At 44.1% G+C, this 24,829-nt stretch overlaps 1 protein-coding gene across 3 annotated transcripts; it reads right to left on the reverse strand.

The window, feature by feature from the left end:
* Nucleotides 1-537: 537 nt before the first annotated feature.
* On the reverse strand, nucleotides 538-24,825 carry shc3 (SHC (Src homology 2 domain containing) transforming protein 3). 3 transcript variants are annotated; one of them, XM_056578463.1, is made up of 16 exons: nucleotides 24,201-24,825; nucleotides 22,846-22,920; nucleotides 22,430-22,521; nucleotides 20,724-20,833; nucleotides 17,680-18,779; nucleotides 13,889-13,959; nucleotides 12,888-12,951; nucleotides 10,895-11,014; nucleotides 10,337-10,390; nucleotides 10,160-10,211; nucleotides 9,375-9,504; nucleotides 7,397-7,550; nucleotides 6,771-6,864; nucleotides 6,473-6,649; nucleotides 4,407-4,753; nucleotides 538-3,584 (listed from the first exon to the last, which is right to left on the reverse strand). In XM_056578463.1, the coding sequence occupies exons 5-16, from the start codon at nucleotides 18,448-18,450 to the stop codon at nucleotides 3,459-3,461; spliced, it is 2,160 nt and encodes a 719-aa protein (XP_056434438.1). In that variant the 5' UTR covers nucleotides 18,451-18,779; nucleotides 20,724-20,833; nucleotides 22,430-22,521; nucleotides 22,846-22,920; nucleotides 24,201-24,825; the 3' UTR covers nucleotides 538-3,458. The 3 variants fall into 3 exon arrangements, with proteins under 3 accessions (XP_056434438.1, XP_056434439.1, XP_056434440.1); XM_056578464.1 differs by lacking the exon at nucleotides 22,430-22,521; XM_056578465.1 differs by lacking the exons at nucleotides 20,724-20,833; nucleotides 22,430-22,521; nucleotides 22,846-22,920; nucleotides 24,201-24,825 and having other exon boundaries at nucleotides 17,680-18,882.
* Between the last annotated feature and the right edge of the window lie 4 nt (nucleotides 24,826-24,829).

Consider the following 24,829-nt stretch of genomic DNA (forward strand, 5'->3'; position numbering starts at 1 on the left):
ACATTCACGATTTTATTGCCAACAGTCATACATAATAATGATTAACCCATACAACCAAAAGATTAAATTTGTAAACATCATTTGGACATATTCCGTTGTTTTTGTTATTTTAATATTTTTTATTTTCATTTTCTTCAGCTTTTCCCCAAAATAAGTGTACTTTGTGTAAATCCCTCTGACAAAGGTTTATATCTAGAATTTGGGAAATTATACATTTATTATATATAATAGAGAAATAAATAGAACTAGAGATAGAGACAGAGAGAGAGGGAGAGATAGAGAGAGATAAAATTGGAGTCTCAAGCAGCAACACGCAGCAGGGCAAAACAAAGCCTCTCGTGAACAGGCATGCCCCATTGAGGATCAGCTATTGCACTTTAAAGAGAGAGAGAGAGAGAGAGAGAGAGAGAGAGAGAGAGAGAGAGAGAGAGAGAGAGAGAGAGAGAGAGAGAGAGAGAGAGAGAGAGAGAGAGAGAGAGAGAGAGAGAGAGAGAGAGAGAGAGAGAGAGAGAGAGAGAGAGAGAGAGAGAGAGAGAGAGAGAAATAAATAAATAAATTAAACACCTGGTACAAATAAAAGGCACATTTTCATCAACTGAAATCTGGAGAAGAAAATAACAAATGTCTTACAGTTTAAATATCTTGTTTGGTTGTGTACGGCGTGTGCCCCCCTCCCCCCACACATACTTCTGATCTTCATAAATATTCAAGAGTTATTCAAGTAGAGAGTTGGTCCTGCAAGATACTTCATTCCTATTTCAAACCTTGCATTTATACATATATACAGTGTATATATATATATATATATATATATATATATATGTGTATAAATGCTATGTTCTTCATAAAAATAGGCATCAATCTAAATAGACCGAAGTGTGTTGGCATCAGGCCATGGCTCTCGTCAGGGGTCTGATTGACAGCTGTCACCAAGGAGTTAGTTGAGCTTGTGTTCTCGTTTTCTAGAAAATATATTCTATTGATCGTAACTGTGGTTACAGTGGTTTCTAGTCAACAAAACGTAAGAGGAGCAGCCCAGTGTAGGGCTCTGTCACAAACACAAATTACCTTCCTCTAAGGAATATTGAAGGAACTTTCCTCTCATTTTCTGTGAATAAATTTTAACGATCGTTGAAGGAATTTTCCTCTGAAGGATTTATTCTCTAAGGAGGATCCCAAAGGAACTCTCCTCTAAAGACCCTCAGAGGAACTTTACTCTAAGGAACTTTGAAGCAACCTTCCTCTAAGTATCCTTGAAGGAACTTTCCTCTAAGGAGCTCTGAAGTAACCATCCTCTAAAGATCCTCAAAGGAACTTAACTCTAAGAAACTCTGAAGTACTCTTTCTTTAAGTATCCTTAAAGGAACTTTCCTCTAAGGATCTCCAAGTAACCTTCCTCAAGGGTCATTGAAGGAACTTTCCTCTAAGGAACTCTGAAGTAACTGTCCTCTGAGGATCATTGAAGGAACTTTCTTGCAAGGATCCTTGAGGGAATTTTCCTCTGAATAAACTTTGCTCTAAGGAACATTGAAGGAACTTTCCTCTAAAGGAACCTTTTAGGAACATTCCCCTCTCAGGAGGAAACTTTAGCCAGGTGTAAGGTGTTAAGATTGTGTGGAAATAGTTCCTATAAGTAATCTCAAAATAGTGTAATCCCTCTGAAGATGTGTCATTTAGTTTTTTTGGGTGATGCACGTACACTTTATCTTGCAGCAAAATACAGGTACATTAAAGAACATTGCATCTGTCTTGTCAAACGTATTGAACACACACACCGATTTTGGTTCAATTTTACTTGTCCAGTGCATATTAAACTCAATACCTAATTCATATTGGTATAAAGCATGAGAAAAATAAAACTGTCCTCAAAATTGGTTGAATGAATGGTTGAAGGAAAATTAATTGTTGAATAACACATTGCAAGCTCATTCCAAAGGGCACCCCATGTTTAGTCAAACTACAGTTACAGTTTCCTAATGTGCACGATGCGTTTCAATCAACACATTGTTGGTCAAGATTGAGGTCGTTCCAAAGATGGAAGTCAAATATAACCAGAAACAATACTGCTTAAATTTTTGACTTTTTAAACGTAAGAAGAAGGGGGTTAAAGCAAGATAATAAACATTATCAATTTGGGGATGCCAATAGAAGATATTCACACACTAAATCAAGTAAAAAAACAATAACAAAATAACCATTTCTAATCCATATTTCTTTTTACAACTTTAAGTGAAAGTGATCTAAAATTCAACATTCTTAATTGAGGGCGCACAAAGTGAAATAATCAACAAGATTTGTCTAAATCAGTCTCTTTAGTATATATTGTAAATCACTGCTGAACACATTGGCGTGAGTCGTCATGGTGCGACTCACACAGATGATCTAAGGTTTCAGATTGTGCTATTCCTTTGTGACCATTCATCAAATCATAAACTCTTCTTTTAAAACGTCACGATAAAGCCAGAAACGCTAATTAGGGATGCGTGAAAACATCCATTTGCATGACTCAAGCCCCGAGAAAAAAAACGAATTATTTACTACACACCTATTGAAAACAATCCAGATAAAAACCAATCGAGAAAGAATTATCCTTTGAAAGCATAGATATTTTACAGTGTGAGCATACGCAGGCACCTCTTCAGGAGAAAAAGGGCATCAAGGTTTATGAACAATGTCCACGTGAACACATTTTTCAAGTCATGCGACCGTAGTGACACAAGAGAGTACTTCATTTAAAAAACAGAAAAACGTCGTTAATCTTTAAAGCCATTGACAGCACTATGAAGGATGTTGGTGTACCATCCCCAACACTTTGTGACTAATACTGCAAAGCAACATTCTCGACTACTCCCCGATAAAACCAAAAAAACGATTGGATATAGTGACTGATTCATTGAGCTGTTTGCACTATTGCTGGGCTTAAAGGAGATTTTTTTTGTCCTAAAATAGTTTTGATACAAACAGTAGGTTTTTCAAACAATTTCAGTATATTTTTTCAAACTTTTAGCCAACAGTACCTGTAAAAACGTGGTTGTGCTTGACAGAAAAAAAAAGAAATTGGGTTTGTTTTTTTTATTCTAAAATACTCTTCCCCCACCTCTTTGAGGTTTGAATTGCGTTTCACCAAAACTACAAGAACAGTTGCTTGAGTTTTTTTCTTTAAATCTCAAAACGCCAAATCAACATATTATGTCCAAATGCACCTATATATCTTTTCAAAAATATAGCATTTCAGTCTTCACAACAAAATAATAACAGTTCTATAAATCATTTTTATCTCAAACAATCCTGCTTCGTCCAAAGCCTCCATTGAAGAACTGCGGGCTGTTTTTGCATCCCCTCCCCAAAACCCATTGAGCCATCAAACAAAATATCACATCTTCTCTGTTCAATGTAATCTTCAAGTTTCAAGTTGACGGTTTCTATTGTTCGTAGACTCCGGGTCTGTTATAGAGTCGCTATTTCCTCCCGACCGGCTGTTTGAGACACAGTTCACTTCCGGCCGATACGATTGGCAGACTGTTATCGCGATGGTGTCCAATCAGGTGGTTGATGCTGTCAAATATGTGGTCTTTTGTCCTTACCTTTTTTCCAAAACAAGAAAAGATGGCAATTATTAGACACAGTACAAAACAAATGTACTAAACTGCTTGATAGTGCTGATGTGGCTCCTATTCTACCAAAAATATTATTCCCCTTAAAAGGGGAATAATGTGTATCGATTCACAATGCACAACACAGAGATGGTCTGGGAACCTCCTGCGCTAAACGAATCCCCCTTCCGGTCTTCAAACATACGTTCAAAATATAAAGTACACAAACAAGGCATATAGGCATGTGAAAAACTACTTTATTTTGGCCACTCCCACAATTTGAAAACCCCTGGGTTAGATGAAAGAATCAAACCCAACTTTATTTGTAGAATACTTTTGGTTCAAAATAGCAATGGGAAGTGCTTGACAAGTTAACAACACAACAGTAAATGAGTTAAAAATAACTATCACAGAAGGTACAATGTGAGTACTACGGAGCAACACAAAGTGATCAAAGGTGAACCGTCACCCGGCTATTTCAAACCATGAGCGCTCGCTGCTTCGTACGCAGGGTCTGACCGACTGTGACATCAATTATTTTTCCGTGAAGTCAGGCCATTCACAGACACACACTTAACGTCATGAAGTGCGTTTGAATCAGTAATAGTTCATAAAGCAGTATTAGAAAATAGCCACGTGTGACGCTTCCCCTTTACCAAGGGCAACGACGCAACAACGAGCCACAAACAAACAGCATCCTATTCCCAGAGTCACCGAGGCACATCCAAGAGGGAGGATGGAAAAAGAAAACGGGCACCCGCCTGACGGTGACTCACGGACGGGGGTCTCAGAACAGACGGCGGCCGCTCTTACCGTCCCCTCGGGGTCCACCAGCAGCAGGTGCTTGGCCAGCCCGTGGTGCATGCCCGTCAGCACGTAGGAACCCGGGTTGGTGGTGCTCTTGCGCACCAGGAAGTCCCCGTCGTCCCGCAGCAGCTTCTCGGCGTCCCGCCGGCTCATCTGGCCGTGGTACCAGGCCTGGCCCCCCAGCTCCTCCTGGCCCCGGGGGGCCACGGCGCGCGCCAGCAGGGGGCTGCAGTTGTCCACCGAGGAGGCCTTGTGGAGCGCCGCGGCGGAGCAGCAGGCCGGGGGCAGCGGCTGGCCCGCCCCGGGGTGGCAGGGCGGCGGCGGCTGGGAGTGGATGGCGTCCTCGAAGGGCTCTGGTACGGGACAGGGATAGGGTCGGAAGGAACGTCGGTATGTTGGTTACGCTTTTAATAGATGGAAGCTCTGTTTTCCTCGGGTTGTGTGATCTGGCCACCCCGTGTGTTAACTGGTGTTACCTAGTCCCCCATGTTCACCTTCTCCCCAGACCCCCTTATCTATACCAGAAACCCCCTGGATGTCAACATATGATACAACATATATGATGTATCCTTGCCGGGAGCGTGGGACACTGTGTTAAAAGACTGTCTGAAACTGTATTCTGGGCTCACTCTGCTAGAGAGGAGACTAGTGTATATGTATACACTAAAATAGGTTAATTGTCTACAACTATTGTGGGCTTTTTTTTTAGCATTTTGAATTCTCATCTGTCCTACAAGCAATATCTCATAAAGAAATTGCCACAACACAAGGTATTTTTAAGTATGCCCAACGTCCAATTTTGGACTCTTTGGATAAGTTCTAGGATTGAAGCACTCGATTGAAGAGGATAAGACTGTGACACATTGCTAAAAGGTTTTAGTTGTTCTGTTATTTTCCTTTGAGACTGTTAAACCTTTAAATAGTTTGAGTTCTAAAGCCTCTTCCCAACAGCTGTCACAAATGGCCAAATCAAAACTACAGTAGATATTTATATATAGCTATTTGTATATCCAAAGTAACTTAAAACAAGACAAAATGTATCAATGTCAAACAAACAGGAATGTATCAAATATGCTCGTAAGTCATTTTTGGCAAGACCAGGTCAAGTCTTTGGTTCACAAGTCCAAGTCAGGTGTCAAGTCTATGGTCTTATGCCAAACAAGTCCTAACCATTCACATGACCTAACCAGGACGTACTCATGTCAATCAGGTCCTAACCAAGCCCCCAGGAACAGTGCATACTGCCACAATCCACCAGTGCTCAGCGGCCAAGCCTGGTATTGCAGCTGTTTTAGCGGGCTGTGGACGGGTCCCTCAATTCATGGAGTCCCAGAAGTAGATATCTCCGTTCACTCCAATACAAGTGGGGAACAGGATTGTGTCTCCGCAAAGATAATATGGATATCAATCAAAGGCTCATAATTATCTTTATACCATGTACTAATAAAATGTAAGTTTTCTCTTTTCCTAACACCATCTCAAGCGTTTTATCTTATTTATGTATTTTTTGCAGGAGAGAGAGGGGTAGGCAGCTGAAAGGAGTCATAGTGAAACAGATGTTGTTTCGGCCCTGCATAATAATTGTCAAACTAATTGTTGTTCAGATAGCAGGAGGTGTGTAATTTAAAGATCACATATAGAAAATCATCGGGGGTTTATTAACTTATACTTCCATGGTCGGTAAACAATGCGACTGCGCTCGCTCAGACCTCTCGCTTATGATGCTACAATGCTAACAATGCTAGTTAACGAGAATATTTCTGCATCCGGCACGTCATGCACTAGGGCGTGGCAAGGCGCCCATGACGCAGGAGCAAATCTCTCCTTGATGTTGCCCTGTGCCATTGAGCAGTTTTCATAGGAATGAATAGGGGGGCCATGTTTTAGCCCGCTGGCCTTTCTTTAATAGGTCCATGACCTAACCAGGACATACTCATGTCAAACCGGTCCTAACTGTTCACCTAATGTCTCCTAACCAGGACGTACTCTGGTCAAACCGGTCCTAACCAGTCCCCTGACCTAGGCGTACTCCTGTCAAACAGGTCCTAACCAGTCCCCTGACCCAGGCGTACTCATGTCAAAGAGGTCCTTCTGCGGGCTGATCTTGGCGTCCGAGGCGTGGTCCGCCTCCGCCTGCAGCACGGCCAGCACCTGGGCGTCGATCTGCTGGGTGTTGACGTACGTGGGCATCTCCCCCGCCTTGGACGCCTGGCCCTTAGCCTCCGGGAGGCTGTATGTGTCCGTCGACCCTAGACACACACGCCGCGGGACCAGATGTTAAAACCCTAGTTTTCCTGCTCAGACGGGGGTAGCTTATTAGCCTCTGTGAGCAGGGTCTACGCTCCAGGATCTCAGTAGACGTGGTCCTACCTTGAGTGACGAGCGAGGGGGTCTTCTCCTCGCCCCAGCTCTCTCCACAGTGGCGTCCCTGGTAGTACGCGGGGTCCACGGAGCCGGAGCCCGTCTGCTGGCCACAATGACATCATGGTTTAGAGCCCTGTTTCTCAGGGGTACTCGGAACAGATGAAATGATTAACATTTTGTGTTGTTTTATATCGGTAAGTAATGACGAATGTTATTGAAATCAGCCCACGGTTGCGTGCAGCGAGCCGACCGCCAAAGACATCTCGGTACAAAAGTGTTGACTTCACAATTTCACAGTAAGAGAAAACTTTCAGACGAGAGAAGATAAAAGGGGTACATTCGCAAAATATGGTCTGAGAACCACTGATGTAGTGCTTCCCAGCCAAATATATCTAAGTCTACCTGCCACTCATCCTTGAGCTAAGATAACTAATTCCTACCTGCTCATGAATGGCACATTACCAAACTAAAGGTCCATCCCTTCGTATAACAGAGCTTTATAGTCTCAATATTGGCTTTGATCAATCAATCAAATCCACGACGACAACGCAAAGATGGAAACTGAATATTGAGTGATTCTAATGCATCCCCAAAACAAAGCATTGACATCAGAACCAGGGGTGCAATCTGACCTGGCCTCCGTCAGACGCCCCGCCCTGGCCGGCCAGTCTGGAGTCGATGAAGCCCCCGGGTGGGGGCATCTTCCCGGGGATGTTGTTGTAGTAAGGGTGCTCCGCCGGCTCCTCCTCCTCCTCCGTCCACGGGAACTCTTCCATGTTCAGCACCCTGAGGAGTCACACAGCCACCTGTTGTTAACCTCCACATCGCTGCTCGTGAGCGCTACAACACCGAGGGCCCTGTTTCCACGGTCTGAAGCGCAAGTGAGCAGCCCAAAACGAGGTAGCTTTGTGGGCGGGGCTCTGCCGCTGTTGCTATCATACCGGCGGATAAATGACTCTTGCGCCCGACGCAAATCTGAAAAGGGTTGCCCTGAAGTAGCCTAATTACCCGTAGGTGTGGTTTGGGCGTAACGTGTAAGAGCCATGAGAGCATTTGAACCTGACAAGTTGATATTTTGGTGCGTTTACAGTCTCCGATGAGACAGATGCATGACCACATTAATTTCAAACTCAAATAGCTCAGTTTATGGCCAAATAATATGCCCCAATATACACATGGAATAGCGTTTTCTTCTACAACTTCCGAAATAATGAGTCGTCATGTACATTTCGGTAAGGAAAACTTAACACACATATGATTGCAACTGTGGTTTTATTTAATGATATAAGGCAATACATTAACAAACATAGTTTCTTACCAGTATTGTATACATTATCGTTATCGACTTGTGTTCCTAATATGCATATGTCCCCCCGTTAGTGTACATTGCCATTGACTGTATTATGCGTTACGTGTTATGCTTGTGTGTGTTTAAACAGATGGATGCACACACGCGCGCCTGCATTCATTCATTCTTTTTAACACTCACTCGCGGCAAAACTATATTTTCTCACAAAAAAATACTCATCAATCCTAAAAGTTATGGGCTTGTACACGATGTCTGTGTCAAGAAAATATGTGTTTGCTGTACGGTGTTTGCAGATGCATTGATTTAAATACAACTTATTACTGCTGTTCTTTCCCAAATAATTTAACCAACGTTATCATTTACCCTAAAACGAGATTTTGTTTTGGAAGGCCGGGATATAGCCTACTTTGCTAGAGTTTATTATTATTATTATTTGCTTGAGTTTGTTATTATTATTTTAACACATGGCATAGCCTACTACAGTGTTCATTCATGCAGCCCCTATGGAAAGAATGTTGCGGTTCAGACCTGCCATGGTACGTCAAAATAGCATCACCAACTGCGCTATCCGCTAGTGCACTTAGACCAGATATTTGTCGGTCAGTTGCGCAACTGCTTTATCTATCTGTAAGATAGCACCATGTATCATTTGCGCCGGAACACGCCTCTGCTTTTCGCCAACACGCCTCTCAGGGCGCAAGATTAGAGGCGCAGGATTGCTGCAGGGGGAAATCGGCTTCGCGCCGGGTGCAAACTAGCAAAGATAAATGCGTCGATGTGTAGTCTGGCCGATGCAGAGATAAACTTATTAAAATCTCCTTCTGAAAGCCTAATCCAACATTCTCTTCGGTAGAATATCTCCCTTACGAAACAGGAAACAAGGCCTGACTCTCTGTCGTTATCGTTCCTAGTTTTCGGCCAAGGCTCTGTGCAGATTTCCCCCAGAGGTTTTGCAATAACATAGTAGTACGAGTAGGTCACGACAATCAGCCTGAGAAATCTGCCCTTTCTTCAAGGATTAAAAAAATGACGTTGATCGCAACATACAGATCGAACTTTCCTGAGAAGTCAGACAGCATTTCTTTAGAAGAGGGTGACTCACCGTTCACAGGAAGGTCAGTGTCTTGGTGACGTGCATACTTTTTTTTGTGTTACTGCCCCTTTCTTACGATACAGTATATGCACATACTGTCAATGCTCACATCTCCTTACAATAACTGCATTAGCAACACATCAAATCAAATCACCTCCATCAATTGTGTGTTAACAAATAGTGGTGTAATCACAACATGTCTGCTCACCTGTCGTGCGTTGAAGAGGGCTTGCTGGAGGGACACTGAAGGTACTGCTGGAAGCGCAGGTCGAAGGCCTGTCCGATGCTGCTGATCACGTCCTGGGCCAGACTGTCGGAGCACTCCAGGATGTGACACGCTGCCCAGGGGAGGAAACACGACACCATGAAGCCTCTGACTCGCCACTGTAAAACACCTGGTCAGCAAACTGTGTCGCCGGATTCAGGTCACTAGGTAAATGATGCAACACCTAGTTAGTATTGTGTCACTAGGTCAGTGTATACAGGTCACTAGGTTATTGATACAATAACTAGTTTGTATTATGTCACTGTATACAGGTCACTAGGTTATTGATGCAACACCTAGTTAGTATTGTGTCACTAGGTCAGTGTATACAGGTCACTAGGTTATTGATACAACACCTAGTTAGTATATTATGTCACTATGTCACTGGATACAGGTCCCTAACTTAATGATATACAAATAATTACAAAGTAAAGTTGTAGTATAGTAGTATAATTATAAAAAAACATTTTATTTTAAAAGCTTTTATGAGTATGTTTTAAAATAGAGTAGATAGCAAGTAAGTCAAATTAATAAAAACAAATGTATACACACACTCATATACAAATACATACAAATCAAATGATCTGAGTGTGTGGTATGGAAGAAAGAGGAGGCCCAAGGGGGGGGGGGGGTTATGAGGTGACCTGGGAGCACTGGTCATCTGTGTGTTTCCATCTGAACAGTTTATTTAACCCCTAGCTGGTACACTGGGAGGCACGGTCCACTACCTCTTCGATTCACCGGGTCCTTGGCGACGTAGGCAACGTAATCTGTCGTGTCCTGAAGCGAGGCCAAGAAAGCAAAAACGATTGTTAGGAAACAGATATTTTAAACAGCTCGATGGAAACATATGACCTTACACTCTCAGTGAAAAAACTAAGCTTGAAAGCGTAAACATCACTTACTGGGTCCCCGCCCGATGCAAAGGAGATGGACTGCATATGGTGGTTGGCGATGATCTGTGAAGGGCACAACACGACGTCTCAATGTGCGCCAGTGGCCGTTTATTTAAGGAATGGTTTTTTTTCACGGTTATACTGGTTATAAACAATGATCAAAAATAACATGATTATTTTATATTATTGTTTTTTACTCTACTTAATCAGCGTACATTAAAACAGTCTTCTGTGGTGCTTGAGATTTGTAGTGTGTTCTATTTCAAATGTTGTCGTTCATTTTGGATTTGTAGCGCATTGATCGGGAACTGTGTGTGCTGTCATCGAAAAACGATGGACACAAAGTTAGAATGTCAATTCAGTTATTCAAGCAAGGTCAAAATAAACCCTAACCCTCTAACCCTAACAATGATCATAATGGAAAGTAAGAGTCATTTATCAACCAGGTACTTTTTAATTTTAACTTGAGTAGATTTCTAGAGCGGTTATTTTCATTTTTACTGTAGTCATCTTTTAGGGGAGAAGTTTTACTTGTACTTCCTTTCAAGCACGAGTCCCCTGACTGACCTGCTTGGAGTCGGGGGTCATCAGGTTCAGGCTGCTGGTGGAGATGTTGAGGTTGATGGACATGCCGGCAAACTGGAGGTTGCTCTTCCCCAGGATGTTGGACAGGGCTTTGGAAGGAGGCTGCAGGGCACAGGTAGAAACAGAGGTAAACTTTACATTTTGTTCTATTATTTATTTTCAAGTGATGTTCAGCATCCACACCACGGCCCGCCACTAGGTCTATCAAAAGGATCTCAGGAGGCCCGGTTTAGGAAAAATGCTAAAAATATATGTGAAAGACAGTTTTTATTAGGTCTCGCTGTTGTTCTTAACTATTTTTAATCCCAGACAGATAAAATCCTGAGATCTTTCATGAAGAAATCTAATTTAAATGAAAAGTATTGTAGTGTACGACAGATGTAAACGTTCTTAGGCTGTCCGTCAATACAAGGGCATTCATTCATGCTTCCAATATTTCCCTGCCCTCAAACATCAAACATACACTTGGTTCTTTTTGCTTCATGTACTGTGTATCGGCCACACCCATTACATACAGGTAGGGTATCATTTGGATCTGAGGATATTAGTCATGCAGTTACAATCACATCCCATTTCATCTCACAGATCATTTATCTGTGAGGAGCCGGTCAGCACTGACTATGTGACGCATGCGATCTCTCCTGCATTTAAACCGGGAACGGCTAGCACAGAAATGCTTAGTTTCACACCGTACATTAATGTGTGTTTTCATCACACACACAAACACATCCTAAACATAGAGACAGACATGCACACACACACACCCTTAACATGGGCACACACATAATCAACAGAGACACACACTCAAACGCACAATAACACACACCCACACACACACACACACACACACACAAACACAAACACACACGCACAATCACACAAACATGCACTCGAGGACACACTAACACACACACAGGCGCACATGCACACAGCCTTGCTGATATTCTGCACTACATGAGTCACTGAGTGCTGCACGAAGTGTGCAATGCATCGTGGGCTAAAGCTATGCCCACGCACACTGAGGCCAATACCTCTCTTGCTCGCTCTCTCTCTCCCTTCCCATCTCTCTCTCCCTCACTCTCTCTCTGCCATTCTCTCTCCCTCCCCCATCTTTTTCTCTCGCTCTCTCTCTATCTGCCTCTCTCTCCCCCCTCTCACTCTCTCCCTCCCCATCTCTCTCTCTCTTGGTCTCTCTTTCTCTCTCCCTCCCTCATTTCTCTCTCCCCCTCGCTCTCTCTCTGCCTCTCTCTCTCCCCCCCCCTCTCACTCTCTCCCTCCCCATCTCTCTCTCTTGGTCACTCTCTCTCTCCCTCCCCCATTTATCTCTCCCTCACTCTCTCTCTGCCCCTCTCTCTCCTCCCCCTCTCTCTCTTCCTCTCTCTCTCTCTTCCTCTCTCTCTCCTCCCCATCTCACTCTCTCCCTCCCCATCTCTCTCTCCTCCCCCTCTCTCTCTCTCTCCCTCTCTCTCTCTGCCCCTCTCTCTCCTCCCCATCTCACTCTCTCCCTCCCCATCTCTCTCTCCTCCCCCTCTCTCTCTCCCTCTCTCTCTCTGCCCCTCTCTCCTCCCCATCTCACTCTCTCCCTCCCCATCTCTCTCTCTCTGCCCCTCTCTCTCCTCCCCCTCTCTCTCTTCCTCGCTCTATCTGCCTGTCTCCCCTGTCTCCTTCCTTCTTTGAATCTCATTTCTAAGAAATAGAGAGATAGACCAATCCGCACATATCCGCACATAAGTGGACGCGTGTATACGAATGCAGCCAGTCATGCACTCACACACACACGCACACACACACAACCACACACACAATCACACGCTCAAAACATTGAGTGTGTCTCAATTAAGAGCATTGCTGACCAAGATCCACACATCACCATGCCTTCCTGTCTCCCCTTCCCCAGCCTTCTCTCCCTCTCTCACCCACTCTTTCTCTCTCCTACCTTCTCCCCTCCCCCACTGCCTCCCTCACTCCCCCGTACCTTTCTCTTCCGCGGGGCTCCTTTTGTCCCTGGAACCGCCTCGCATACCAGGCTGATGGCCTCCCTGCAGACAGGAAGGAAGGAAGAGCAGGAGGAAGGGCCGGAGAGAGAGAGAGACAGGAAGGAAGAGCAGGAGGAAGGGCCAGAGAGAGAGAGAGAGAGAGAGAGAGAGAGAGAGAGAGAGAGAGAGAGAGAGAGAACCACACCTAGGGGTTATGTGAGTCTAATAGTTGTTTTTATTATTTTGTTATACACTGAGCCAATAACCGACCGGGCCAGATGCATTACAGTACCTCATTGACAAAACTACAGAAAAGTTGACAGCAGCGAATAGTATCAACTGGATGAGAAGTAGTAGCCTACTCTTTTCTTTCGTTCTCTATTCTCTAGTCTTTAGTTGGCTCATGGGTTGAGTCCCTCATGCTAGCACTGTGTAGCCCTGAGGTTAATACCAGGATGGCTCCAGTAATCCAGCACAATATGTCGCCGCTCGCTAGTCCTGACACTAGACACTAGACTTGCTCCGGGAAGTCATGCAGAAACATTGATGTGACAGAAACGATTTGCTGTTTGCTTTGGCCTCTCTGTGCAGAAGCGGTCGATTACCTAAAGAATATTTCTTCTCACAGAAGACATGTATGTCGACAAGAGCATACTACCGCATGCAGTGTTGATTCATAAGAACCGTATTGATCACGATCCATTTTTTAAAACTAGTTTATTCATCTCAACCCAATCCACCCCTTGCTTCTGTGATATACAAGATTGGTTGCGAACATTTTAGGGTGACTGCATGTCCTTTAAAAATTTACATTTTAGTCTAAAATATGTATCTAAAATAATTGTATATGGCATGAAATTAGTTTGAATCTTGAATCTTCCTAAATCATTATCATCATGATAATATCATGTGTTGTTCTAACTACACTAAAACCTGTGGTTGGTCTCTGAACATAAATGACTGAGCAGACCTCAGAGGCCGCTGAAGGAGTGAGTCCTACCGTGTTATTTGTGATCTGGTTGTGAAATCCAGGGACCTCATTGACCGTAGCACTTCTATGCAACCAAGGTACTGAAAAAGAAACATGAAAAAATATAAAACACAGAGTAAAATGTATATCTGCTGAGAGATGGGCATCTTCTTATATCGTAAAGCATTTCCTAAACAGGTTGTGATGGTAAACGGAAAACCACAGTGTGCTATGCTCAACGAAAGAGAGAGAACTGGCCTGAATAATCTTTTTTCAGCATAGACTTATCATAATAATGTATGGTCAAGTCTTTGGCATTCAATGGCCAAATGCAAGCAAAGTGTATGATCAGAGATGTGCTTCTCTACCTTCATCTCTTTTGTGTCCTCACTCAGTGAGCCAATGGCAGAAAAAACATATTGTCCATATAAGGCCCGAGTGTGTTTTGGTTTGGTGGCTGCATCTGGAGTAGGGGGGGTAGTGAAAACCGATCAGGGACAATGGCTGTGTTAGATGTTGGGAGCAGACGTATTCACAGACAGGTTCGCTCGTAGTTCACCCTTTTTACAGAAAGTCTCTTGGCGTGTGTGTGTGTGCGTGCGTGCGCGTGCGTGCGTGCGTGTGTGTGTTTGAAACATGATCACCAAACAAACACGAAAATAAACAGAAAACAATGGTTGGCACATGGAAAAATTAATTCCGCCTATCACAATATGTCATGGTTTCATATTGAATAGAAATCTGTTGAGGGTTCACCATGACATGGGACAAAATCTAGTGAAATTAATCTTCATTTTTAGAAACATTTTGTGACCACAAAATGGCTTCAAACGTGTGATCATCCTCACACCTGGGGTGGGTTCTATATGCTGCTTTAATGGGGATTCCACTCACCCCGTCATCCTAAATCTCCATATGTTCTCCTCAATCGCCATCTCAACAATGCGCAGTAGTAAGGCAGAGAAGTGGCCTAAAGCATCCTCGGAAGCAGATTTGGACTGAGGATACAACAGTGTAAAAGAACTTTGGAGATCTACGTAATCAGCCGTACAGTCACAAATAAAGCAAGTGCAATGGTTGTGATTCAACAAGAACTTTCACACTCAATGTCCCCTTTAATGACGCTGTAGTAGCATTCAACGCCATACTGCTTCTTTCCCAACCACAGGCCGATACTGTGTCTCCTCTAGCTTATAGCGAACATTGAACAGGGCGGTAGATGTAGGAACGTTGTTGTAAAACAGGGGCCCTTTGACTCCACAGTCCACCATGGATTAACTAGCTAGCACACTGTTAGCCTAAGGAAAGCTGGATGTCACAAAGCCACTATCACAGACTAGCATGAGTCTCACTTATTAACAACCAAAGGCCACATCCTCTGCCGCCATCTCTACTCAAGAGCGGATGTAAGTCAACTCTCAGATGAGTCAAATGTGATGTAAAAACCGAGTCACACAATATAGCCAGATATTGTGAATGATCTTCATTCACGTTTACACAGTGTTGCTGTTGAAAAATAGAATAATAATAATGTACATGCGACTTGTCAGATGCTTTTATTCAAATGTGTAATTAAAAAAATGCAGGTGCAAGTGTTAATGTCCTGCTCTGACAAGAGAGCAACAGAGAACCTAACAAGACCAAAACTGAAATAGGCTTAAATTCATGAATGAAAACAAGGTGTGGTTGTTATGTTCTATCAGATACAGACAATGTTATTCTGTCACTCTATCACAACGTTACACTTCTCCCAGCGTGTGTGAAGAATAGTGCAAACGTCAACATGAGCTCAGGGCGAGAATGGGGAGTTTATACATGACACTACTTATGAATGAATGGCTTCAGTTTTTACAACACCGAACCGTCCAGCACACAGTACAACAATATGTCTCTCACTTCATCCTCCACCATCAAATCTCCAGGTTGAAAAAGACATCAGAAAAACACATATGTCCACATGATCACCACCCCTGACACTGTCAATTTATCTCAAAAGGAAAGGAAATAATTAATAAATAAAAACCAATCTCTAACATGTAAAAGCCTCGTGCATCCAAAAGACATTGCCACACACGAACACCCTAGCAACCACCAAGGACAAAATAAAGCTGGAAGTGTAAATAGTGCCAGCGTTAATCAGTGTCCCTTCAGAGTAATGGTGCGTGATGTGTAAGCGTGAGCACATGACACTAATTAAAAGTGCTCCGAGCTGAACAGCACATGGAACTGTGTGTGTGTGTGTGTGTGTGTGTGTGTGTGTGTGTGTGTGTGTGTGTGTCTGTGGTTGGTGGGTTCCAGACCACCACCAGCCAATCACAGGCCTCTGTCGCTCTCGCTAAGTGTGGCCGCTGTTCCACAGCATCGACTGGACAAATAAACATGCTCTCGCCCCACAAATGCCGTTAATGGACTGTCATGCTGGGTCTGGATACTGTAGGCTTTGTGCTCAGGCCAGAATAAGAGTGACAAGGAAATAATGGCGATAGCACTGCCTGACTCTGACTCTAACACTCTCTCCTTCTCTCTCTCTCTCTCTCTCTCTCTCTCTCTCATTCTATCTCTCTCTCTCTCTCTCTCTCTCCCACTCTCCCTCTCTCTCATTCTCTCTCTCTCTCTCTCTCTCTCTCTCTCTCTCTCTCTCATTCTCTCTCTCTCTCTCTCTCTCTCTCTCTCTCTCTCTCTCTCTCTCTCATGAATAAAAACCTCAATCAACTGCCTTTCTGAGTGACTTACACCGTTACTCATTCAATGGACTCATTATTATGTTTCTTCTCAGAACCTTCACACATTTCTTGTTGCTTTCACTGACAACAAGTCCCTTCCAGCCAAATTCATTCACACCAAAACGCGGAAGGTCCTTGGTGTAAGATCCTCTTCTGCTTCATCCTCCTCCTCCTCCTCATCCTCCCTGCTCATGGCTACTGTGACTCATTGCCAGTGTGACATTCTCAGCAGCACCAGCAGTTGTGTGCCAACTTGCTCGCCTTCCATCTCTCTCCCTCTCCCCCTCTCTCCCTCTCTCTCTCTCTTTCTCTCTCTCCCCCTCTCTCCCCCTCTATCCCTCTCTCTCTCTCTCTCTCTCTCTCTCCATGGGTAAGTGCTATACAGTGATTGAGAGAAACAACATGCATGTCTTTATGTGTCGGCTCGTATCTGTATCAGAGAGCCAGTGCCGACGGGGGGGAGAGCTGGGCGAAGGGGAATCAACACCGTACAGGAAAATGACATTGCTATGGTTACAAAAACACGAAGCCATGCCATTTCTGACATGAAACAGGTTGATGCGCCGCCGAGGCAAGAACAACACACAGGAGAAGCAAAAGAATAAAAATGCTCGTAACATTCTGCCGTTATCACACGCTGATTTAATTATAATGTACATGATGAATTCCAGGGATTTCAACATCAGTTGACTTGATGAGAGACTGCTGTTGTTGTTGTTGTTGTTGTTGTTTTTCCCAGCTCTGCCATCAATGGCTTCTCCTATTTTTGTCCACTGGTGACCTTCTCTGTTTCCTGAATTATTCAATATTTTTTCCTCTAGTCCCTGTTCTTTCTTCTCAGCCGAGCCCTAGCATGGCTGCCACCTACACCCACACAAGGGCGCCGATGTAGAGAGCTATTGACAATAGGTTCTTTCTTTTTTCATACCCCCCCCCCCCCCCCCACACCTCCTTGAAGCCATAGCTCAGATCAAGTAGCAGCACGGTAAGATCACTTGTAGGGATGTCATTAATAAAAACAAGCCTAGATCAAGACGGAGAGCGAGGACGAAATAGAGAGAGCGAGACAGAGAAAAAAGAGACAGAGAGGTGACTTACGTTGACGATATATGTAACTCCAGGCCCAGAGATCTTCTCACTGGAGTGAAGCCACCCTCTGGGGGGTTTACTGACCAGCCCGGCGGCGGTGGTGGTGACGGTGGTGGCGGCGGCGCCCGTACCTCCACCACCACCTCGACCCGGGGTCCTGTCCTCCGCGCCGGGCTGGGCCTCGTCCGGCCTGCCCTTCTTGTGCATGCACCCGGGGGCGGGCTCCAGCTGGGAGCAGCTGCTGGTGCAGGCGGAGCTGCCGGTGGCGGGGCCGCTTGCCGGGGAGCCGTGGCTGCACATGGAGCCGGCCGCACAGGGGGCTGCCACGTGTGCGGCCGACCCACCGGGGCTTGACCCCCCACCGCCGCCGCCGCCGCCTCCGCCGCCGCCGCCGCCGCCACAACCACCGCCACCTCCTCCGCCGCCTCCGACCTGCAACTTGGACACGGCCAGGTCCTTGACGGCCGAGGGCAGGCCCTTGATGCCGAGCAGGCTGCCCGAGTTGCTGAACTTGAGGTGCGACACCTTATTGATGAGGGTGCAGAGGGTGGTGCCCCCATCGCCGTCCGGGTGGTGGTCCGAGCCCTGGCTGCCGACGGCGGACGGCGAGGCGGCGGCGGCGGACGGGTGGACCTCGGCGGGGGCGGTGTAGGGCGTCACGGCGGAGGCTGGCGAGGGGGCTGCCGACACCTTGGAGTTCATGGACAGGCCGTGGAGGAGGTCATCGACGGACGTTACGGACTCATTCCTGAAGCGGTTGTATTTGGTACGGTGAAGCATGCCCTTTTCTCTCTCTCTCCCCTCCGCTCCCGCGCTCTCTTTTTGCTCTTTGTGCTCGTTCGCTCTCTTCCGGCTGACCGACACGCAACCTGCCCCCTCTCGTCTGTCCCCCTCTCTCTCTCTCCCTCTCTCTCTCACGAGCGTATTGACAGGGTTGTCTGAGCGGCGGTACTTATTGCCCACTTCTGTAGCATAGCAGCGGTGGCACCGGGCTGCCAATGCCTCGCAGCAATCACACAGGCCACCTGACCGTAATGTCCCCCTCCTGTGTTGACGCGATACAGCGGCCGCCTGCGCTGCTCAGCCTCAAAACCCTCGCCACCCACAGGCTGCAGTCCGGTCCGGAATCCGTCAGTCACATCAACCAAAAAAAATAACTCAATAAACGCAAAAAACAAAAACAGAGAATCGGGAAGAGGTAGGGGGGCGGGGGGGGGGGGGGGGGGGGAAGGCTCAAACGCAAGACCCTAGCAGTAAAAAATCGAAGCGAAACATGGACAGTTGGCTTGTTTTTGTTCCGTGGCGACGATACAAATGTTATTGATCCGTGGACAGAAGAGACCAGAGAGGGGAGGAGAGAGGAAAAAGGGCTGCGTGTTAGTGATGTTGATGGATTCGGCCGGCGAAGGTTGCTGCTGCCGGGGAAAGAGAAAACGGTATCTGCTGCCTGCCTGCCTGCTCCGAGCTAAAGCATGACTCACTGATCTGAGAAAAACCTGCTCAACAAAAGGCTTGCTGAACACTGCAATTCACTTCCTGTTAGAGGGCGAGAGAGAGAGAGACAGAGGGAGAGAGAGACAGAAAGAGAGAGAGAGAAAAATCCTCCCACATACAGCACACTAGAACCAATCAATTCTCAAATTTGCCAGTCTGATATTTCTCATCCATTGTAGAAACGCTTTTGTATTTCATAATGTTGAATTTTATCGCAACATTTGAGATTAATATGCTACGCTGTTATCAAGTCAATCGATTTCACAAATAAACCTGGCAGTTTCTTTAAAATCCAATCCAGGGTAAACGCTTTTTTTTATGAATGAATTGCAGTTTTCATTAACTAACTATATTGACTGAACACCTGAATAAGCCTGGTGAAATGATTTTGTGCAACTAGCCCCTTTTGTCATCGCAGCTAAAATAAATATGACTTCAAAACGACCGCAAACAGACTTTTCTGCATTTGTAATAAAATGCTCCTATTTAAATACCTCGTACATACGCCACCATGGAAGATAATAAGGGAAGATATCTAGAAAAGAAAAAAATAGGAAACATACGAAACAAAACCATAGCAACAGCCCAAAGCCAATAACACCACTAACCATGTAAAACCATGGAAAGGAAAAAAATGACTCCTGGCCTTCGATCTTCGTATTTTAATCCATAAATTGGTGGACCTCTAAAATATCCGCCATTCTATTCATCTGTGGATCTTGAAAACGATCATAACAACCACAAATCATCATCTAAACACCATGGTCTGTCCTCTTCTGTTTACATAAGCATGTTCTCAGTCCTTTGTCAACATTCTGCAACAAAGGATTATAAAAACGCCGAACCGAGAGCGGCGACAAACCAATATAGTTTCCGATAAACGTCTCCGAAATAACACCCGAAAGAACCATGCGATAGACTGATGATCCACTAGGTCCTGGTATTAAACCCCTTAGCCTCTCCGTGCAACCAGACCTACTTGAGCGCCGACAAAACACCCACGATACGTTTCCCGGGCGCACATATGTCAATGAAACCAGCCGGCAGAGAACCAGAAGCAAGGGGAAGTCTCGTTCACGCCGTCAGCGGCTAAGCCTCGTCTTCATCCCCCCGACTCCTTATGGCGGAAAAACAGAGATAGAGAGCGCGGATCCAGACCCCATTCATGTAAAAATGTCCCCGGGAGCATCTAGCGGAGGAGAACGACTATCCATTCATAAGCAGCTCCCTCGCTCCTTCTGCTGCAGATTTCGCACTGCAGTCCCTCCCAACATCTCTCTCTCTCTCTCTCTCTCTCTCTCTCTCTCTCCCTCTCTCGCTCTCTCTCTCTCTCGCTCTGCTTCCTAGCAAATATAGAAGAAAGCACGTATTGCTTCTCCCTCTGAAAAAACAATGAGAGATAAAAAAGAGGAGGAGGTGGAGATGTGCCGGCAGGATTTCAAAAGGTGCAGGGAGCAAAAAATCGAAAGGAGAAAAGATGGAGAGGGAAAAAGGCAGAGGAGGATATAAGGTGTGCACAATTTAATATTTTATGTGAATGACATCGCAGGCAGGCATACCAATGTTTCTGTGAATGGAAGCTGGGCCTTTCTGCCTCTGCAAGGCAATCCCTGGGGATGGCATGGCGTTGTCCAATCAGGAGCCGGTAGGATGACTCATTCAGGGAAGGCTTGCAGAATAGTGGAACGAACCATTTGGAAGGAGGCAGTGTGTTTGATGGGAGATGTTGACCAGGGTAAAGGAGATACAAACGACATTAGAAATATGACATACATGGTGTTTATGGTATTATAATGTGAGAGCTAGAGGATGGAGAAGGTGAAAGATGTCTATGGTAGAAAGAAAAATAGGATACTAATGTTGCCCACCCCTCCTTTGTCTTGATAACTGTTTCTATTAAGGGTTATTTTTCAACATTCATATAAACGTTGGTACATTCATGCATTGCGGTAGCGTTTTACGCATCATTATAAAAACACGACATTAACATAAAAACTCGGCCCATGTGTTTCCTTTTGTCAATAATATGTTATGTTGATTATATTTCTAAACATAATAAACACAAAACGATTTTCTGAAATCAATGGATGGTTTAACATGTATTACTGGGGAATAATCAAAATAAGCTCCTATATTCTACTTGTATCCGTAGCTTTTATAATCAAACAGTATATACAAAGTATGCTGGTATTATTAATAAGAACTGCAGTCATGCTTATCTACATTATAATATTACAGTTGAAAGACTTCAAAAGATAGGATTATTGGATATAAATAGACCCAATGCAATACTTGTCCTACCATGTCCCTGTATTCCTAATGCTGTTGATGTTATTATTGTTATTATTATTTAATAACAGGCTGTGTCCAACAGTTTTACCAACATTTTGTCTGTTAACTTTTGGAGGCATTGCAGAGCGGAAGGGAGACAGGTAGGGAGGGGGAGAGAGGGAGGGAGGGGGAGAGAGAGAGAGAGAGAGAGAGAGAGAGAGAGAGAGAGAGAGGGGTAGGGAGGGGGAGAGATGGAGAGGAAGGAAGGGAGCGAGCGAGAGAGCATCCTCAGGCAGTGATGCTTCAGAGACCACTTCACTTGACTACTGTTGCCAGGTTACTAAAAACATTGGAAAAGCAAGAGTTATTTTCAAAGTAGAAACTAGCCAAATAATGAGACATAACGAATGCTATAGCATAGACTGACACCAACACTTGGCAAATTATGTTTTGAGCTAGGTCATACGTTTTGATTTTGAACAACATAAGCTTGTATACTTATTGTATGGTGTGTTTTATTAAACACCATGAATGAAGTATTAAAGTAATTGTAGTTCCAATTATTTTGCACATTATTAGATTGTACCGTACCATATAAAGAACCAATTTTAAACAGTAATACAAGTGGACAAATATAGAAATAATAATAGTAGGAATTAGTTCTGCTGTTTTTTCCCTGAGGTGTACTACCTGAATGAATACCAAACACATTGTACATACTATGTTTAGGCAGATATATTTTTTAGGAATTATGCCCAATTGATATATCCAGCATGGATTTTTTGACTCAAAGATGTAAAACCCTGTTGCCTTAAAGGGCCCTTGTTTTACTAAGTTGTTTCTATGCTAAGCCTATTGTCCCTTAGCAACTATGACTCAGGGGGATTTACGTTTATCAGAGAACCAAACGAGGGATGATAAAATGTTTTCAGGTACATGGTTTCCGGAGTGTCCACTCAGAAGATGCATGACGGACTGATCAACTCCAGCTTACCATATAGGTAGACCACCAGTGGACTCCTTCCAGCCTTTGGGAGCACTCCCACATTGGGACTGGTGTGTGTCAACTGATTTTGTTATCATCACCTGTGATTATATTAAAGGTGCAGTGTATATAATAATAATAATAATAATACATTTTATTTATAATGCACTTTATATTCAAGAATCTCAAAGTGCTTATATATAGGGAGGGTCCTCTTTATGGAGCCCACCAGGTTGCAAAGACGTTTCTTCAGTAGCCTAGAAAAAGCGTAACGGATCTAGAGAGATAACTGTAGCAATAAACCCTACCACAAGGAGGAACAATCAACAATCATAAACACTATACTACTTGCAAACTATAACCTATAGTTTTGCAGAATAAATAACTATTTACATTTCATAAATGTATATCCAGGGAGGTCATACTTGATATTGGATGCTGGCGATAATGACATCATTTAGAAGTACCCACTGGCACCTTGCAGGCCACTGTAGCTTCTCCTATGTCGTCGGAAAGGAAGAGGTCAGAGGTGGTTTTCAATGGGTTGCAATCTGCAACCTCTCCACTAGATGCCACTAAATCCTAATCACTACACCTTTAACCCGATTGCAATTATTCTGGTGCACCTGAATGGAGCTTAATGAAATGAATGGATAATTATAGCACTATTGACCAGCTCCGTGGGGGTAGGCTGGTTCGGTGCATAGATTTACACGGAAAATACACGGAATAGAATTAAATAAAACTGGCGTGCGAATTAATTAATGTAATGCGAACCGACCCGCACCCTCCTGTGGAAATGGCGCAAATTCTGTGTACTTTGCAATTTCATAAGACATGATGAATTTTCAGTTTTATAACTGATTGTCTTATTTTGTTTACAAGATACGGATGGAGTCTGAAGGTGACGTGGGGTACTTATTGTTTGCTGTTCACAGTTTAGATAACACAATTCAGGCTGTTGCAGCTAGTTCAGGGGAGAGACTGTATGACACTAGGTGGTACAACCAGAGACAATAAAAAAGAATTGCCTTCTGCATTTTTGTTTTTCTTTTCCCTTCATTGTACCGAACTCGTACCGAACCGTGATGTCTGAACGAACCGAGGTATGAACCGAACCGTGACTTCAGTTTACCGTTACATCCCTAACAGGTACTAGACTACACTTAAACTAGTAAAGATAAGTCAATAGCCTGTGCCCCTGTACATAAGTAACAAAGGCAACAATACTAAAGATTAAATTCCATTAATCTCGTGTGGATTATATTCAAGGCTAACCGCTTTATCCGAAACATATACAAGATTGGCAGTGAAATGGCCAATAGAGGGCAGTGTTGATCGTCTGTGGAGCTCCATTTACTAATCACTAACAGGCTGCTGTGGATATTACTATGTTATACATCATGGACGCTTTAATTAGGTGGAAAGCACCACCTAAGGTGCATGGCATCTGTTGTTATTGCAGCTTTTCAGCCATTCACACCCATACCTTTTATTATTCTATGGTTTCCATATCATATTATAGATATATAGAACCTTCAGAAGATGCCCCCTTATATACATATATAATTATTGGTAACGGCTCTATCTCTGCACTTGATTGGTCAAAGTAAAAAAAAAGAACCTTCAGAAGATGCCCCCTTGAAACACAAAGGTCACATAAAGGACTCAGACAAACACGCTTGTGAAGTTTAGCGTCAATAAAAGGAAATTGCTCAGAAACGCCATTATCACTTAAACCATAACTGGGATTGACGCTGAATCATCTGTGGACCCTTACCTCATGGCCCCGGAGTGACCGATCCTAGGTCACTAAACCCACGGTGTGAAAGTCGTTGTCATGTCGTCGTCTTTACCTCAGGACATAACCGACCCGTGGCCAAACTGGCCATCTTTTCAAATATTTAGGTAAACTTTTGCCGCACGTGCAGATGCGAGGCTTATCGGCCTTTTGTTGGTCCAAACATTACTGCAATAAAATGAAATGAAATTCGCCGTGTTCCACTTACAACATTCCTTTTACTTCTACGGATTGTAGCGGTTAATATATCACACAGGAAACTGTAATAGCTGATTGGGGGCCGAACTTGTTTTGAAAGAAAGCGCTTCAGCGACCTAGTTTTAGAGTTTGGCTAAACTGCGTCCCCTAGCGCCCATTGTTCATTAAATTATTATTATTATATATACAATATATATCAATATTGATTTAATAAACAATGAGAGCCAGAGGGCGCAGTTGGTCTACATTATTGTATACCGCACATTAACTTTCTCAACAAAAAAGACATTAAAAGAAATACAGTCTAGCCTGTAAATTCAACTTGGCTGTCCTGAAGACAACCTATAGCTGCAGCCCGAGCATCTTAACCATGGACCTACTAAAGAAGATCTTAACCGATTCATGTTAAT

Source organism: Gadus chalcogrammus, chromosome 19, assembly GCF_026213295.1.
Source record: "Gadus chalcogrammus isolate NIFS_2021 chromosome 19, NIFS_Gcha_1.0, whole genome shotgun sequence".
NCBI lineage: Eukaryota > Metazoa > Chordata > Actinopteri > Gadiformes > Gadidae > Gadus > Gadus chalcogrammus.

Excerpts from the sequence above, each read along its gene's own strand:
- shc3 (XM_056578464.1), bottom strand. The coding sequence starts at position 18,450 with ATGCTTCACCGTACCAAATACAACCGCTTCAGGAATGAGTCCGTAACG. Across the intron at positions 12,952-13,888 it reads ACCAGATCACAAATAACACG|GGAGGCCATCAGCCTGGTAT; the intron begins GTAGGACTCACT and ends TCCTGTCTGCAG. Across the intron at positions 6,865-7,396 it reads GGGCGTCTGACGGAGGCCAG|ACGGGCTCCGGCTCCGTGGA; the intron begins GTCAGATTGCAC and ends TGTGGCCAGCAG.